The sequence below is a fragment of the Tyto alba genome, unplaced genomic scaffold (assembly GCF_018691265.1).
Source record: "Tyto alba isolate M040663 unplaced genomic scaffold, T.alba_DEE_v4.0 Super-Scaffold_46, whole genome shotgun sequence".
Lineage (NCBI taxonomy): Eukaryota > Metazoa > Chordata > Aves > Strigiformes > Tytonidae > Tyto > Tyto alba.
The window spans coordinates 6988379-7003773 of NW_024881322.1; the positions used below are offsets into that span (position 1 = coordinate 6988379).

General features: G+C 38.0%; 1 protein-coding gene across 3 annotated transcripts in view; it reads left to right on the plus strand.

Moving 5' to 3' along the window:
* The first annotated feature begins 5403 nt into the window (after positions 1 to 5403).
* The window catches only part of ULK4 (unc-51 like kinase 4), a 241264-nt gene continuing 231272 nt past the window's right edge, over positions 5404 to 15395 (plus strand). For 2 of the 3 annotated variants that reach the window (XM_042806318.1, XM_042806319.1), the window contains exons 1-8: positions 5404 to 5560; positions 5793 to 5846; positions 6263 to 6321; positions 6879 to 6940; positions 8070 to 8267; positions 10472 to 10571; positions 13552 to 13691; positions 15086 to 15248. In XM_042806318.1, the coding sequence (XP_042662252.1) occupies positions 8130 to 8267; positions 10472 to 10571; positions 13552 to 13691; positions 15086 to 15248 (541 nt within the window). In that variant the 5' untranslated portion in view covers positions 5404 to 5560; positions 5793 to 5846; positions 6263 to 6321; positions 6879 to 6940; positions 8070 to 8129. Of the gene's footprint in view, positions 5561 to 5586; positions 5721 to 5792; positions 5847 to 6262; positions 6322 to 6878; positions 6941 to 8069; positions 8268 to 10471; positions 10572 to 13551; positions 13692 to 15085; positions 15249 to 15395 lie in introns of those variants that run through there. The other variant, XM_042806320.1, reaches the window with a different exon arrangement.

Genomic DNA, 15395 nt, shown 5'->3' on the forward strand with positions numbered 1-15395 from the left:
TTGAACAGTCAGAATACAATATCACTTTACAAGCATTTGAAATCAGTTTCAGAAATCTCTGGTTAGTTTGCCAGCTGAAGATCCCAACTGCAGTTATGACTGCAGAGTAGGTGATTTTAGTCTCAGAGAACAAGCTCATTCCAATGGGCATGAACAAATGATCTAAGAAAAAAAAAAAAAGTAACACTAAAAAATATCCCACAAATGTGTTTCTGAATAGCTGTGTCATGGATTTAGGAAAGGAATTGTGGTGCTTCCTCTTTTTGTTCTTCCTAGTGGTACCTGGTGTCACTGGTCCTATTTCTCACACTTTTATATCATAACTGACTAAGTAATCCATTAAAATAATCTATGAAGTCTCTGCATAATGCTGCCTGTACAACATCTTTTCTTGTTTAAATGGTGTTTGTAAAGCTATCGTTGCTTTTACTTGAATATCAAAATACATAGATTCTTTCAAGTTGTCTGACTGAGCATGTGAAAATTAAAAATCTGAGTACTTGTGATGGATTTTTCTGGTTTTGTGAGTTTCACTTTTGTTTATGTTTTACAACAAGATATGCAATGCTGTCTTTACTGGAAGAATCAAATCAGCAGAAAAGCTTTTCTTGTTCGAAGCTCTATGCTTCCGTCAGCTAGCATCAGCCAGCACCAATGCTTTCTCCTTCAACTGCTTCTCTACTGGAAATTTCTTTCCTGCAAAAGGCTGCATCTTTCAGGAGCAATACTAACTTATGGCATTGGTTTGAAATGTTATTGTGACCGTGACCTAAGGAGAGCAGACACATGTCATTTGAAAAAGAATACAAGGAAGAGATGATGTTAAAAACATGAAGAAAGCAAACTGTGACTCAGAGGATGGGGTCTTGCACATATTTGACACTAACGAAATGCAAGTTGGGATAAATAGTTTGTAAAGCTCTGATTAGCATTAGAAGTGAAGACAAGTACACAAACAAAGAGGAAATTAAATGCAAGATAGTGGGTATAATGATAAATGTGCCAGGTGTGCATTTTGCAAGAAAAAGAAAAAAAGAGTGCAATCAAGCAAAGCCTAATTAAAATTACACTATGGAATTATGATAATACCTTCAAGATATTGTGAATTCTCATCAGTATGCAAAGGATATCCTGAGTATACAGGCTGAATCTTCAGAATATGCAACATAAAAGCCATTGCTTTCTGTTGAAATAGTGAATCTGTATACTCCATAATAAAGCATTTGACTCCTGTATGAGCCCCAACTGCTGCATGTATTTGAAGGAAAGGGGAAGTCCTCCCAACACGTTATACCTAGAACAGATGAACGTAATTCAACTGGTACAGCATCTGCTTTACACACTTTCTATTGCATTAGAATAAGGAATATTTTGAACACTGAAATACACAGAAAAAGAAAGCATCACTAATAATTTTACATTATCTCAAAATTACATAAGCAGCATGATAACCACTGAAAAGCAAGATTTTGACAAGACCTATTCAGTCTTCCTGCATAAGCAAGGCAGCCCTCTCATCACATTTGGGAAGCCAGCAGGTAGGCTTAGGTGTTGAAAATGCTGTTAGCTGTGAACTTTGCAGCAGAAGAATCGGCTCTGCCAGCCAGGCTCACAAATCAGCATCAGAGCTGATGATACTCAGAAATGTGATATGAGGAATGCCTAGCCGAAACTGTGGTAGTCCAAAACAATTAATCCCATCTCATTAGCAGATAAAACTTGACACAAACAAATAAACAAAACAAAAAAAAAAAAAGGAGGAAGTTGGTTTTTAGTTCAGTATCATATACAGAGAAGTTGCTTACTTTCCAAGGAAACCCAATGACTTTGGGAAGGTAAAAGTAGCTTATAATATGCCAACCTTTAAAGGTATTAACTTAGAGAGTATTTAAATTTGCAGAGTATCTTACCACATCTCTTTCAAAGCTTAGACACAGGCAAAGCATTGAGACCATAATGGAAGAAGAGGTAACACAAGCATGCTATACATGCAGTATTGGTGACCTTACAAGTTAATCCAGTGAGGTGAGATTTGGAGCCCTGTACTTACAAAAGAAACCACTAGTAGTTTTTGCCTCACCGATGAAACAAACACATTGGCAAGGAGCATTTTGCAATAGTATTTACAAAAAGAAGAATCCCAGAAGCTACCAAAGAATTTGAAAAATCATTGCTGCTCCCATGTATCAGCAGCATACAATAGTGAAACTGTAACATTTTAATTTATTTAATGACTTTGAGAAGGACCAGTAAATACAGCAGCCTTGTACAAGAAAAACAAGGTGACTAAATCATGAGAACCTAAATGTTACCACAGAAATGCAAAAGTAAAGAGAACCACACAACATTTCACTCAGACAATGAACATATGTGCTAGTTTCAAGACAACGTCGGATAAGAATCTGAGAATAAAAAGCACATGATAAAGGTGTGCTTATGTCCATCGTTTTGCCACAACAGTCAAAGACCAGAAAAGTGGCCCTGTGTACTTCATCGGAATGACAGAACTGTCAAGGCAAATGGAACATAAAAATATTATAGATGAGTAACTGAATCATCATACTCAGGACACTGAGAATAGAAACTCTCTTGAGAATGGGGTCAGTCTGGAATAGAAAGAAACACCATGTACTAGCAAGATGGGATAGAGCATGAGTAATTATGATAGCTGGGAGAAAACCTAGTACATGTGGCAAAATAAAATAGACGTGTATAGCATCTTCAACAGGCATTAGAGCAAACTAAAGAACAGACCTTCTTACCAAAGGAAAATAAAACATGGAAACATACCTTAAAATTGTAGGCTATTTGTCAGGCTTTTGGGAACCACACAAAATGTCAGAAGCATCCGTAGCACCCATTGAGGGTAGAGGAGCAAAGTGTTTAAGCATTCCTGAACTATGTGGCTTCAATCACAAGATCCGTTTACCTTAAATTAGATCACATATTTATTTGAGACCAAGAATTTGATTACATCTGACCATTCCATATAATAGCCAGGCAAATAGCAAGCCTGAGTTTGCTGTACAGATTGTTAAGAGTATTGAAATGGTGCAAACAGCAGAGAGAATACTTTGCATTCCGTTCTTGAATGTTGAAAATATTCCCACAGAAAAGTTTACTGCAGTTGAGTACAATGCTTGAAGTCATGTTTGGTAACAGACTAAAGAAGGAACAGACTAAAACAGTGAGAAAAAGACCAAATATAAGAGTCTTATAATTACAGCCCTGATCTGCATACATATTTATTTAGATTATTTCTCCAAGATAACTCTTGTGCTGGAAACAAGTGACATGTTTGAAGAGAGAATTCCTATTTCTTACACCAAATCAAAGGGAAAATTCCCTATCTGAAGTACATTGAAATTGTGCATCCAGATGGTAGGAAAGAAACAGACGTGTAATGAAGTGTGTATCAGCAACTAAGAGGTATTGAAAAAAGGAGGGGTATAAGTCAACATGCCTGCCCTGTGTCTACCTATAATTACACTGAAAATTCTTCATCATGGAGACATTTTATTTGAAAAGCTGTGAATCTCTGGTTGCTTTGTTATTAAAGCATTTTTTTTTGTGTTTCTCTCTGTATACTTTGTAATGCTATTGCTGCTATTATATGAGGATTTCAACATACTTTGTTAAAGTTCATACCATCTCACTCCCCTAGAATGGGATATTTATCCCCTTTGCATAAAAACAATCACTAATCTGGACTAATTTAACAGAAAGCTGTACATAGGACAACACGCTAGAAATTTGGAAAAAAGGCAGTAACTTGATAGTAATTGTGTCTTAGTTTTGTCCTCTTGGACAGGGACAATGAAATTAAGATCTGCCATCAAACTGCTCTCAAGACTGGTCTGCAATTGAGCTAATAGTCTATTCCTTCTTTTTTGTATCACTCACCTTCCTCAGAGCCAAGGATAAAATACACATTTTTCTAAAATCTAAATAAATTCCTCTTCAAAGCATACTTTTCTTGTGCTTACTAAAAGAAACTAGGTGATGTCTACTTATGCATTCGGTTTATTTATATCTAGTCAACTACTCATTTACATTTAAAAAGAAATGGAAAAATTATTTTGCATGTGCAGCTTTAAAGCTGTATCTTCATTGATAATTACAGAGCAACTCCGCAATTGCTGAAAACTTGTGCTGCAAAATGGGGCAGGATCTGAAATTGTTAAGAAGTGAGCAATTTTGCCATGTGTACGCACATGATGTTTGTCAGTGCTTATGAGTCCAGTCAATTCTATGTGGATATCCAATAAAACAGCAAAAATTATACCTGTGTGCAGCACTGACCTCTTACCAGTTTTCTAGACTCTCTACCAAACCCCTCAACAGCTGAACTGTAAGAAAATGTTTGCCAAGCCGTGTAACTAATGAAGCTTCGTTTCCTCCAGATCTGTGCTAGGTGTCTACAGCCTCGCCGTCTGAGAAGGTATGAAACAAAACTGAAGTGCTTCTTGCAGCTGACAACTTTCTAACATTCCTCTCCCACACAGGCTCGTCTGGGGGTTTTAATCCATTTTTCAGTATTACCGGGGTTTAAATTCATACTGAAATCTTTCCTACAGTGGGGGTAAGAAACCTGACCATCTGTTACCGTACAGCCTAAAGAAACATGGAATCCTTCCTGTGAAGAATGCTACTTCTATCAAATGTAGTTGACATGGGTCAATGGGTTCAAAACTGTTATAAGGTCAAGATGAAGGTGGAACATGAACAAAACATAATTCTTTACAACTTGCTCTAGAAAGACAGACTAAATGTTGTTAAATGTTTTGTCATGCAAGAGAAAAGTCTTCTGACTCGCCTTTTTCAAGGGCCTTATAAAAACAAATCCAGGAGAACAAAAAACCAAAATCAGACCACACTAGGATGAAAAACAAAGCGGAAACTCCACTTTACTGCTAAAAATGGAAAACACTCGTTTCAAGGGCTACCTTTTGTCATAACAAAGCGTCCCTCAATCAGGCGTTTACAAATCGCCGTAACAGGGCTGACGACGTCTCATCTCGTTTCGGCCGACGCTAGTCCTATGGAAGTCCGATAAAAAAAAAAAAAAAAAAGCAAAAAAAAAAAGCCCCAAGCCTCCGGCCTGAAAGCGGCGGGGCGGTGCCGGAGCCGCTGTGGGAGGCCGGCCCTCCTGAGGGACGCCCGCCATGTCCCGGCCCTCAGCCCGGCCGTTAGGTGACGGTTGCCCGGCAACCAGGCGGCGGCTCCCCTGACGCCCCCCGCCCCCTCCCGGCGCGACCGCGCCCCGCAACATCCGGGAACTCCTCACCGGCCCCGTCCCCTTTGGACACGAAATGACGTGGGCACCTGCCGGCCCAATGGCGGCGCCGCTCTGTTTCCGGCGTCTGGCCCCGTCTCCTGGATACGGGCGCGGGGTGGCGACCACCGAGTGGTGTGTGGGGGGGGAACGGGTAGAGGTGACAAACCCGGGCGAGGCCTGGTGGTGTGTCCTTGCTCGAGTAAGGGACAGAAACCCCCCAGTTCTCCCTCTGCGTGTTGTGCAGGTGTCCTTCCCGCTGGTTGCGTTTTGTGGCGTGCCGGGGTGTTTTCTGGCGGGGCACTTCCAAATCCTTCCTCCCTCCCGCTGGGGCCGTGGGAGACTCCGGCCCGGGGAGGGGGTTGGGCCTCCGCCGATTTCGGTTGATGGCGGCGGCGCGGCGGGAGCAAACGCTGCCTCGGTGCCCGTCCCCCGCCTCTCACAGGTACGGCTGCCGCTCCCCGCGGACAACGGCAGTTCAGGGGTGCAAGACTAAATGCTTCTCTTTTCCCTGTAGCCTCTTGCAGAGCAGCTAATGGAGACCTTATTTGCAAGTGCTGCCAGGAATGAGGTAGAAATGAAAGCTTCCCTTTCCCATAACTCTGTCCCAGTGTGCGCTTGTGTGTCGTTGGTTTTGCTTTTGTCAGATAACCAGATATTTCTGTACTTGTCATTGAGCCTGGCATGCATTTGTGAAGTTTGTTGTATGAATGGATGATAATGCCCTTCCTGTGACCAACACGAAGGTGTTTCCCATCCATCTAACGTGAGTATATTAAAGTCTTCTGACGAGGTGTACATCAGGTTTGAAGTATTCTTGGGAAAGAGGGAGTGCAAAGAAGGGGTTGTGGTCGTGTAAATTTTACGGGTGGGCAGTAGATTGGCCATTTCTGTTGCTGGATACTTTTCTGTGGCATTGCTGTTATGGAATCTTTGTGTAGTAGGGGAAGACATGGATTTTTTGTTTTTTGTTTTTTTTTTTTTAAGCTGTTCAGAAGAAGAGTATAAGGAATGGTGTGATGATCTGCATGAATTGGAAAAGAGAGGTAGGGAAATGGAGACCCCCATCTGTTCTGATGGTATATCTTTGTGGCTTATTTTGGGGTGTTAAGCTGTTTGCTTAATGCTAGATAAACTAATTTGCAGTATTAATCTGAAGGCTTTTGAATTGTAATGGTGATATTCTTTCTTTTGGGAAGAAAACTTCTGTCTTGGGTAATTATCTTTGGTAAAGAAAGTCCTGGAATCACAAGATTCCTATGTGTGTTGTAAATCTTGCGTCATCGAGGTTGTACTTGGCACCTGGCTCATGTTCTGGCATGAATGGGTATTTTAGTGACAGGCACTTTGTTGTCTGGTGCTGCCCAATGCATTGCTGTATTTTCGCTTGAAGTCATGTCTGAAAACTTGGGGATTCCCTGGTTTTCATTTCGGTCTTTGGTTTTTCACTCTGGGAGCTTTGTGTCTAATGAAAGTGTTAAAGTGAAACGGAGTTTGTGGTTTGTGATGAGGCATTTGGCAGCTGTACTACTTAAGCAGACCTCGCTGATTATTCCTGTTGTTTCACTACCCTCTCCAATATGCTGCTTTTCTATGGTTTTAGGATAACTACATTGAGAACTGGTCTTGTTGAAGAAAAAACCGCAGTTTCACAAACAAAATTGAGTAAGTCATGTAAAGATGAGAAAGTGCAACTCCAAATGGCTTGGAACTAATTAAATTGGTAGTTGGAAGAACTGGGCATTGAATATGAAACTGTCCTGCAGCTGGAAGAACTCGCTCCAAGATGGTCACTGAGGACTAGTTAGCAATATATCTATTTCGGGAATATGCTGGTATTGGGGTTCTGTGTGTCTCTCCTCTTAAGCCAGTGGAATAGCAGAGGACCATAATGGAAAGCTGATGCAGAGCTCTGACTTCATGTATAATAGTTGCTTCAAAACTTTCCTATCAGTTCTCCCATTGCTCCAAGATTCTCAGAGAAAATAATTATGGAACAAAAGAATTAACTAGACTTTTATGAAAAGCATCTAACTATTTAAATATACAAATGCCACTTGTTGGGTTTGCAAGAAGTGACAAATATTTAATTTGGTTCAGTATTTAAATTAAAGCATATAAAATTATTGAGACAAAAGTGTTAGTTACTAATATAAATTAAACTCCTGTGGAACTGCCTGACGCCCACAATGCAACATTTGCCTACAAATTTACATGGCTTTTATCTTCAGGGAATTGTTTCTATCCATAAAAAAACTCTTAACACAGGGTCCTATAGCTGATAGATCTACATTTAACCCAGCATTGGTAGGAACACTAATATTCACAAAGTCCTGTGTTTTTGTTATGTTGATTAAATCGATTATTTGACAGGTTTAAATTACATTGTTAGGAGTTTCAGGGGCACATTTTCCTGAAGTGTCCTTGGGCAAAAATGTCAGTCTTATTTGGTGAGGCTTTTAGTCTAGAATATTTTCATTTGGACAGCAGTTTTATGTAGAACATGCAGTTTTAAGTTTGGTAGTATGATTATTGCTTACAGATAAAATATTTCAAATTTGTAGCTACAGGCCCATCTGTAGCTTTTTGAATGTGTTAAGAGCTTTGAAAGTGGAAAATTCTATCATCTGTTCAAAATTTTAATCGCATTTTCTGAGGAAGCCTTCTGTGAAGTAATTATTTTTGATCTTGCTGGAAGTATATAATCCCTATTTTTGAGAATTGGGAGGATAAATACTATGCATCAATGAATATTAAATTTGAGTGCCTCCCCTTCTTCCTACTTTCTTTAAAGGTTTATTTTTTGAGACTAATTCCATGTTTCCGATGTATTACCTGTAAAGCATCTTTAAGTATGGAGAACTTCATTCTGTATGAGGAGATCGGAAGAGGAAGTAAGACAGTTGTTTACAAAGGAAGAAGAAAGGGGACAATTAATTTTGTTGCTGTTATTTGCACTGATAAATGCAAGAGAGCTGAAATAACAAACTGGGTAAGTATATTTTATTTTTTCCTGCTAAATCTTTGAAAAGATACAGTTTACAAAATCCTTGCACCACAGGTAATGTAAAAGAAAAATACCATGTGCTTCTTTACACGGAGTTTGTCACCATTTAGATCAGCTTAAGATGTTAAGTTCTTATACTTTAAATAGTCTTCTTTTAATGTATTTATTAATCCAAGTTTATTGTTGTTTAAATCGCATGCATAAATCCATGTTTACAGGCTTACTGTTTCTGTGATGTGTCAGAGAACTCATAAAAAGAGTTACTTGCATGTAGTGGTTTGCTTTATTTTGTTATTAGTTGTGCAAATCCAGTGGTAGTAATAACTTCCAGTAAATAATCAATTTCTCACTTACCAAGAAGAACGTATTTTTGATGAAAGAATAGCATTTAGGGTAAAACAATTCTGGTTTGTAAAACCTTGGCAAAGTTTTAAACATATAATAATACCTTCTGGAAAAGAAACTTGAACTGATACAGTTAGACATTCAAAATACTTTATTTTTCCAGTACATAAATTTTGTTTCTCTGGTGGGTTGACCCTGGCTGGACACCAGGTGCCCACCAAGTACTCCCCTCCTCGGCTGGACAGGGCAGAGAAAATACAATGAAAGGCTGGTGGATTGAGATTAGAGCAGAGAGAGATCACTTGCCAATTACCATCATGGGCAAAACAGACTCAACTTGGGGAAATCAATTTAATTTATTGCCAATCAAATCAGAGCAGGGTAATGAGAAATAAAACCAAATCTTAAAACGCCTTCCCCCCACCCCTCCATTCTTCCCAGACTAATCTTCACTCCCAGTTTCTCTGCCTCCTCCCCCTGAGTGACACAGGGGCATGGGGAATGGGGGTTGCAGTCAGTTCATCCCAAGTCTCTGCTGCTCCTTCCTCTTCACATTCTTCCTCTGCCTCCGAGTGGGGTCCCTCCCACAGGAGACCATCCTCCACAAACATTTTCAACGTGGGTTCTTCCCACCGGCTGTGGTTCTTTATGAACTGCTCCGGCGTGGGTCCCCCCACGGGCTCACAGGTCCTACTGGCAAACCTGCTCCAGCGTGGGCTCCTCTCACCGCAGGTGCTGCCGGGAGCGTGTTCCAGCACGGGCTTCCCCCAGGGTCACAGCCTCCTTTGGGTGCATACGGCTGTTCCAGCGCGGGCTCCTCCACGGGTGCAGGGGCGCAGCCTGCCTCAGCATAGCCTTCCCCACGGGCTGCAGGGGAATCTCTGCTCTGGTCCCTGGAGCACCTCCTGCCCCTCCTCCTTCGCTGATCTTGGGGTCTGCAGGGTTGGTTCTCTCACATATTCTCAGTCCTCTCCCTGACTGCTGTTGCGCAGCGGTTTTTCCCCCGCTTCTTAAATATGTTATCCCGGAGGCGCTGCCACTGTCACCGATGGGCTCGGCTTTGGCCAGCGGTGGGTCCGTCTTGGAGCTGGCTGGAACTGGCTCTGTTGGACACGGAGAAGCTTCTAGCAGCTTCTCACGGAAGCCACCCTTCATCCCCCTCACTGCTGCCAAATCCTTGCCATGTAAACCCAATACCGTTTCATATTCCTTCTCTTTGTTTCAATGATCATTTATTTGGTGATTAATGAATCTGCTCAGTCTAAACATTTTGTTCTTGGAAGGCCCTTGGGGTTACCTTACGTACCACTCTGACAAGATACAGAGTTTTCTGCACAGATTGGTCCATGTAGGGGTATAGATTTCCAGGGACCCTTGAACAATTGCTTTTGCCTGATAAGATTAAGAATGATTGAAAAATTTCTTTTTACTTCCTTTTACTGTATTCACCATATTGTCTCACACTTGTGTTCTCTTCAAAAAAGAAAGTAGGAATGCAAGTTCAACTCCAAATTCTGATTTCCAGTTTGTTATTGTTTTAATGATGCAAGGAAGTTAAATAATGCTTATAATTTGGGGTTGGGGAACATTCAGGGTTTTTTTTCTTTATTTTTAAAAAGAGGTGAGTTGGGCAGGGTCTGTGAGGAAAATTATATTTTCTCAGCATACATGTAAACCTAAAGTACTTGAATCGGAAACTAGTTTTAGTGCACTGGAGAAAGGTAAGAGAAGAAACTTCATCTAGAGTAAGGTTGTATTGTCTCTTCCCACTCCTACCTTAAGTCCTACATTGCCTTTTTTTTTTTTTTTTCCCACAGTTACGTATGTTAAAAACTTTGTTCTAGGTTCGTCTGACTCATGAAATCAGACACAAGAATATAGTGACATTTCATGAGTGGTATGAAACAAGCAACCATCTCTGGCTTGTGGTGGAATTATGCACAGGTAAGATAAATTCAAAAGGTAAACATTTATAGAGCGAGTATTTGTAAGAGATTTCTTATAACAGTTTCTCCACAACAAATATATCTTTGAAGAAGCTTAGTAATTATCTGATTATTAACTTGAGAATCCTGTTTCTATATAAAAAACTTTTTACTTTTGGAAACAATTTTAGAAATCAATTGAAATTGTATTTTCCTTCACTGTATATGTACATCAAATGTTAATTGATGTGACACAATGTTGGTTTTTAATAGCTGAAGAGTAGGGCTAATCAGAGGAACTTAAAACCAAATTTTGAATAGTTGGATGGTACTTAAGTAAAAATGACTTGAGAAAAGTTTTCTAAGGACCAGCAGCTTTTGTGTCTCTTCATTTTATAGCATACAATAATAAAGAGAGCAAGGAGGAAATCAAGTTATACTGTACAAATGACTTAATGTTGTTCACATGAATTTTTAAATCAAAGGATAGTCCTGTAGCTAATAGCAAATAATTTTTCTTCCTGTTCAGTAGAAGTATTTTGACTTTTATGTTACGACATTAATGTGGGAGCTCTGAGAACCCAGAATTTTATTAAGTGATTCACTGAGTTCTGGCAGGTTCTCATCAATGCATTAAAGAAATATTTTAAAGCTTTCTCTAATTGTGATGACTTCATGTTTTAAACTCCAGATAGTGTGATTTACTCCACATGGAAAGAAAAGAAGGCCAGTTGTGCAAGTGATGCATGTATCCAGAGTTTGTTTCATAGTAAACATCAATATTACACACAGCCTTTTTTTGTACCTAGAATTCTGTTTCAAAAATTACTGAAGAAAAGAAGTTACAAGTTCTGGAAAAAAAGTCAGGTCATTCTTTCAGCGATTGAAAGTGAAGTTAATGGCTCATATGGAGGCTTTGGTCTATTTACTTAGCCTGATTTATGGGCACATATTTAAATTTTTAGACAGGCAGACTTTTGTTAAGTACCATTTGAACAATTATCATGTATATTTACCTTGCAGTATTGCAGTTGGCTGCAAAGAGAGTGCCTTGAAACTAACTTAAATCCATAACTTCTTCTATTTATAAGTCTTATTAATTTTGTAGAGTCTTGAAAACTGCTTTTGAAATATGGAAGATCTCTCTCTCACTTGTCTCAGGGTGACAGATGTTTCTCTTATCAGATGCAGCATGCTTCTGTGTTTCTGATTTCATAATCTTTTTCTCTGTGTACTTGGTCATATTATGGAATTATTCTATATGTAGTCCACTAAATACATTATAAAACCCAGTAATTCAATATGATGGACTTACTATAGATATGTAATATGGGCTTTGTTTTGAAGGAATTACTGGCTTACTAAACAGCATAAAAAAGGCTTAGAAGGAAAATAATTTTAAGATACATTAATGTTGAATGATTTGAAGAATACTGTGATGACAGACCTTTTAGTCTTGCTATTCTCTGAAAGAAACTACTGAGCAAAGGAAAAAAAAAAAGCTCAAGAAAATCTATTATGTGATTTGGAGTAAAAGATCTAGTATCCTTTTCTCTTCTAAGCCTTGATTTTGTCAGGGACTTAAATTTGTGTCTTTTTTTTTTTTTTTTTTTTAATTTGTATGATTTGGGTAAAATATAGATAGCCCAGGAAACATATAGATAATTCATGAAATACAGACCATAGTCTCAGAGGAACAGGTTTGCTGCAGGAGTAATAAAGGACCAAGTGAGATTGAGGAAAGGGCTTTTGGGGGAGATGGGAATGTGGAGTTAAGGATAGGAGACTGGGACAGGAAGGAGGAGAAATATTGTTTGAGAAATGATCTTGTGGGAAACAAGATTAGAAGTCAAGTCCTATGAACAATGAGGACAGGAATGGCTCAAATGGGATGAGGCTGAGAATTAATGGGGTGTGAGGAAGTAGGTGATGGGGGAAGAAGAGATTTTTGCAAGGACAGAGAAATGGTAATAATCAGTGGGGAAAAGCAGGGAGAGTGAATGTGAAGCCCAGGGAAGGACACAGGTGGTAGAGGATGTCTATGAGGGTTATTTGGAAAGCTTTGTATGTGTAATTTGATCAGAAACAGAGGAGGGGTTGGTTGGAAATTAGCAGAGGAGAGTGGTGATTTTGGAAGGATGGAGAAGGGTTTCATGTTAGGTTGAGAAGTTCGGGGAGATATGAGTAGGACTTGCTGGGGCAGGAAGTTGGGATTTGTGAGAGAAGCCTGGAAAGTAGAAGTTTAGTCCTGGTCCTAGTTTTGTGGGTTGTGTGTGTTTTTTGTTGTGTTTTTTTTTTTTTTTTTTTTTGGTTTTTTTTTTTTTTTTCAATTTTTTCTTTTCCTTATAAAAAGAAAAAAAAAGTAAGAAGAGGTAGAGGAAAAGGATGAAAATGAAAGAACTGGGTCACATGAGTCAAGGAAAGGACTGTACAGAAATATAATGTGTAAAGAACAAACAGAAGAATTTCTCTCTTGGATGTTGTTGACCTCAGGACCTCAAAATGTAACCCAGTTTTACTATTTCTGTTGTCTGTGAATTCAGTGGAAAATTTTCTGTCATTAGCTTTAGCACTTGTTTACAGAAGTTAATAACCTGCTCTTGGTATTCTTTATTCTTCTAGCTCATGCAGCAAGGATCTAGTTAAGAAATTTGAATAAACCCATTGGGTACGATAACGGTGATGTGACACAGTTTCTGGGTTTCTATTTTCCCTCCTATTTCCTTTGTATAATAAGTCAATATTAAAGTAATTTTGAAGTCATGCACTCAATTTAATTGTAGTCAAAATGATGATTTTTGTCACAGTGTTGGAAATAATTATTTTTTGTGTACATCTTAGTTTTTGTAACTATTAGATAATCTCAAAAGATATTTTCAATATCTACTGATAATGATCTTTTCTTGATATTTTTTGAAGAAGCTTATATAATGTCCTTGGGAATTATTTGTATGGCATCTTCTTTATATGCACTTGCTGACTATGTGTAAACATTTCAGGTGGTTCTCTAGAATCTGTTATCACTCAAGATGAACATCTACCTGAAGATGTAGTGAGAGAATTTGGTGTTGATTTGATTACTGGTTTATATCATATACATAAGCTTGGAATTATCTTTTGTGAACTGACACCTGGAAAGGTAAGAAGGTATATTATTTATTGGGGATGCTGCATGTTACTTCGTATGCCATGACCATTTCATTATTTCTGTTTTACTGTTTGGAAAAGGTTTACCTCAGGTTGGAGGCCAGTTGAGATTGATAATATATGTGAAGACTATGAGAGACATGTCTATAGCTTGAGTATTTTATGATATAATTGATTTATTTCCCTGTTGTATATTTGATAAAATGTGATAGTTTTTTTTTTGTTTTGGTGTACTGATTTGAATTAATGAAATAATTAATTTAGTTCTCTGTCTTCGGACGCATAACTTTGTTATACCTCTTCTATCATGCTGCAGAATAACTTGAAATCATAGAAAGTACGAATGAGGGAGTAAAGTTAAGTACACTTTCTTTGTTAACCACCTTCTCTATTTGTTTCAAATTCCATTGAAATTATCATCTTTCTCTTACATAAAAATACAATTTTGATATAGTTTCTCATTTTATGTATGTGTGTGGAATTTATTTATAGTTTTGTCAATGTCCAGATTTGTTTTTAATATACGTAGTCACTAGAATATAACTATAGCCAAAAATTCTTGCTTAATAGTAATTATTTTTGATTTTTATCTGTAAGTGATCAAGATGCCCTTCTCTGAATTTTCTGTAAAATCTTGCACAATTAGTCTCAATTTCTGTCATTAATGAGTCATAAAGCACTAAAAAAAAATATGAAAAAAGCATAATGGAGGTGACTCTCTATTCTTCCAAAGAACAAAGTTCCTGTGAAGGACTCCTTTGAACAAAAAATACAGAGTGCTAAAGTAAGACTACTTTTTTTCTACATCCCCCCGTCATGTCCCACTCCTGGCATCTGACTTGAATGGTTTATTTCTTCAAACAGCATTCTTGGGATTATAAAGTTTTTAATTTCAAGAATAAGCAGTGACCACGTAGAGAAAAATCCCCTCATCATTGGACCAAATCTTTGGAATTTTCTGCTAAAGAAAATTAGGAAGATATACTTTTTTTTTTTTCCTGAAATCAAGCAATGTTTCTTTTTACTACAGTTTTATTTTCCTATACAGTTTTACACTTCTTCACTACTTTTACTTTCTTTTCTGTAGTCACATTGTTGTTAATTTAGATTTGATAATGAGTAAAAAAAAAAAGTGCACATTAAACCTCTTAAGGTTTCTATTGTGAGATTCTGTAATTTTTTGCATTATAAGAGAAAAGACAGTTTTGATGTTGATTTAAAATAACTTTTTAGTGTTTTTGGTTATAGTGATCATCTCTATGTACTTAAATGGTTTGAGATTAATATTTTTTTTAAAAAAAATTCATATACTTTGTTTTGGAAATTTCAGCAGTCACCAGTTTTAGTATATGGTGCTTGTAAGTTGGATTTTGTTTATTCTTCTAGATTCTGCTGGAAGGGCCTGGCACTTTGAAATTCAGTAATTTTTGCTTGGCTAAAATGGATGGTGAAAACTTGGAAGAATTTTTTGCATTAGTTGGATCTGAAGAAGGTGAAGGAGGTGTCAGTGAAAGCATTCCACAAAGACACTTGGAAAATAGATTTCGAGGTATGATATTTTACTAGCGAAAATTAACTTACACTGAAGTGACAGAATTGAAGTTGGAAAAAGCCTTTGTTTGTAGTAATTTGGGGAGAAGACCTTGAAATAAAATAGTTGTTTATTGTTCCATTGAGGCTAACTAAATTTCTACAA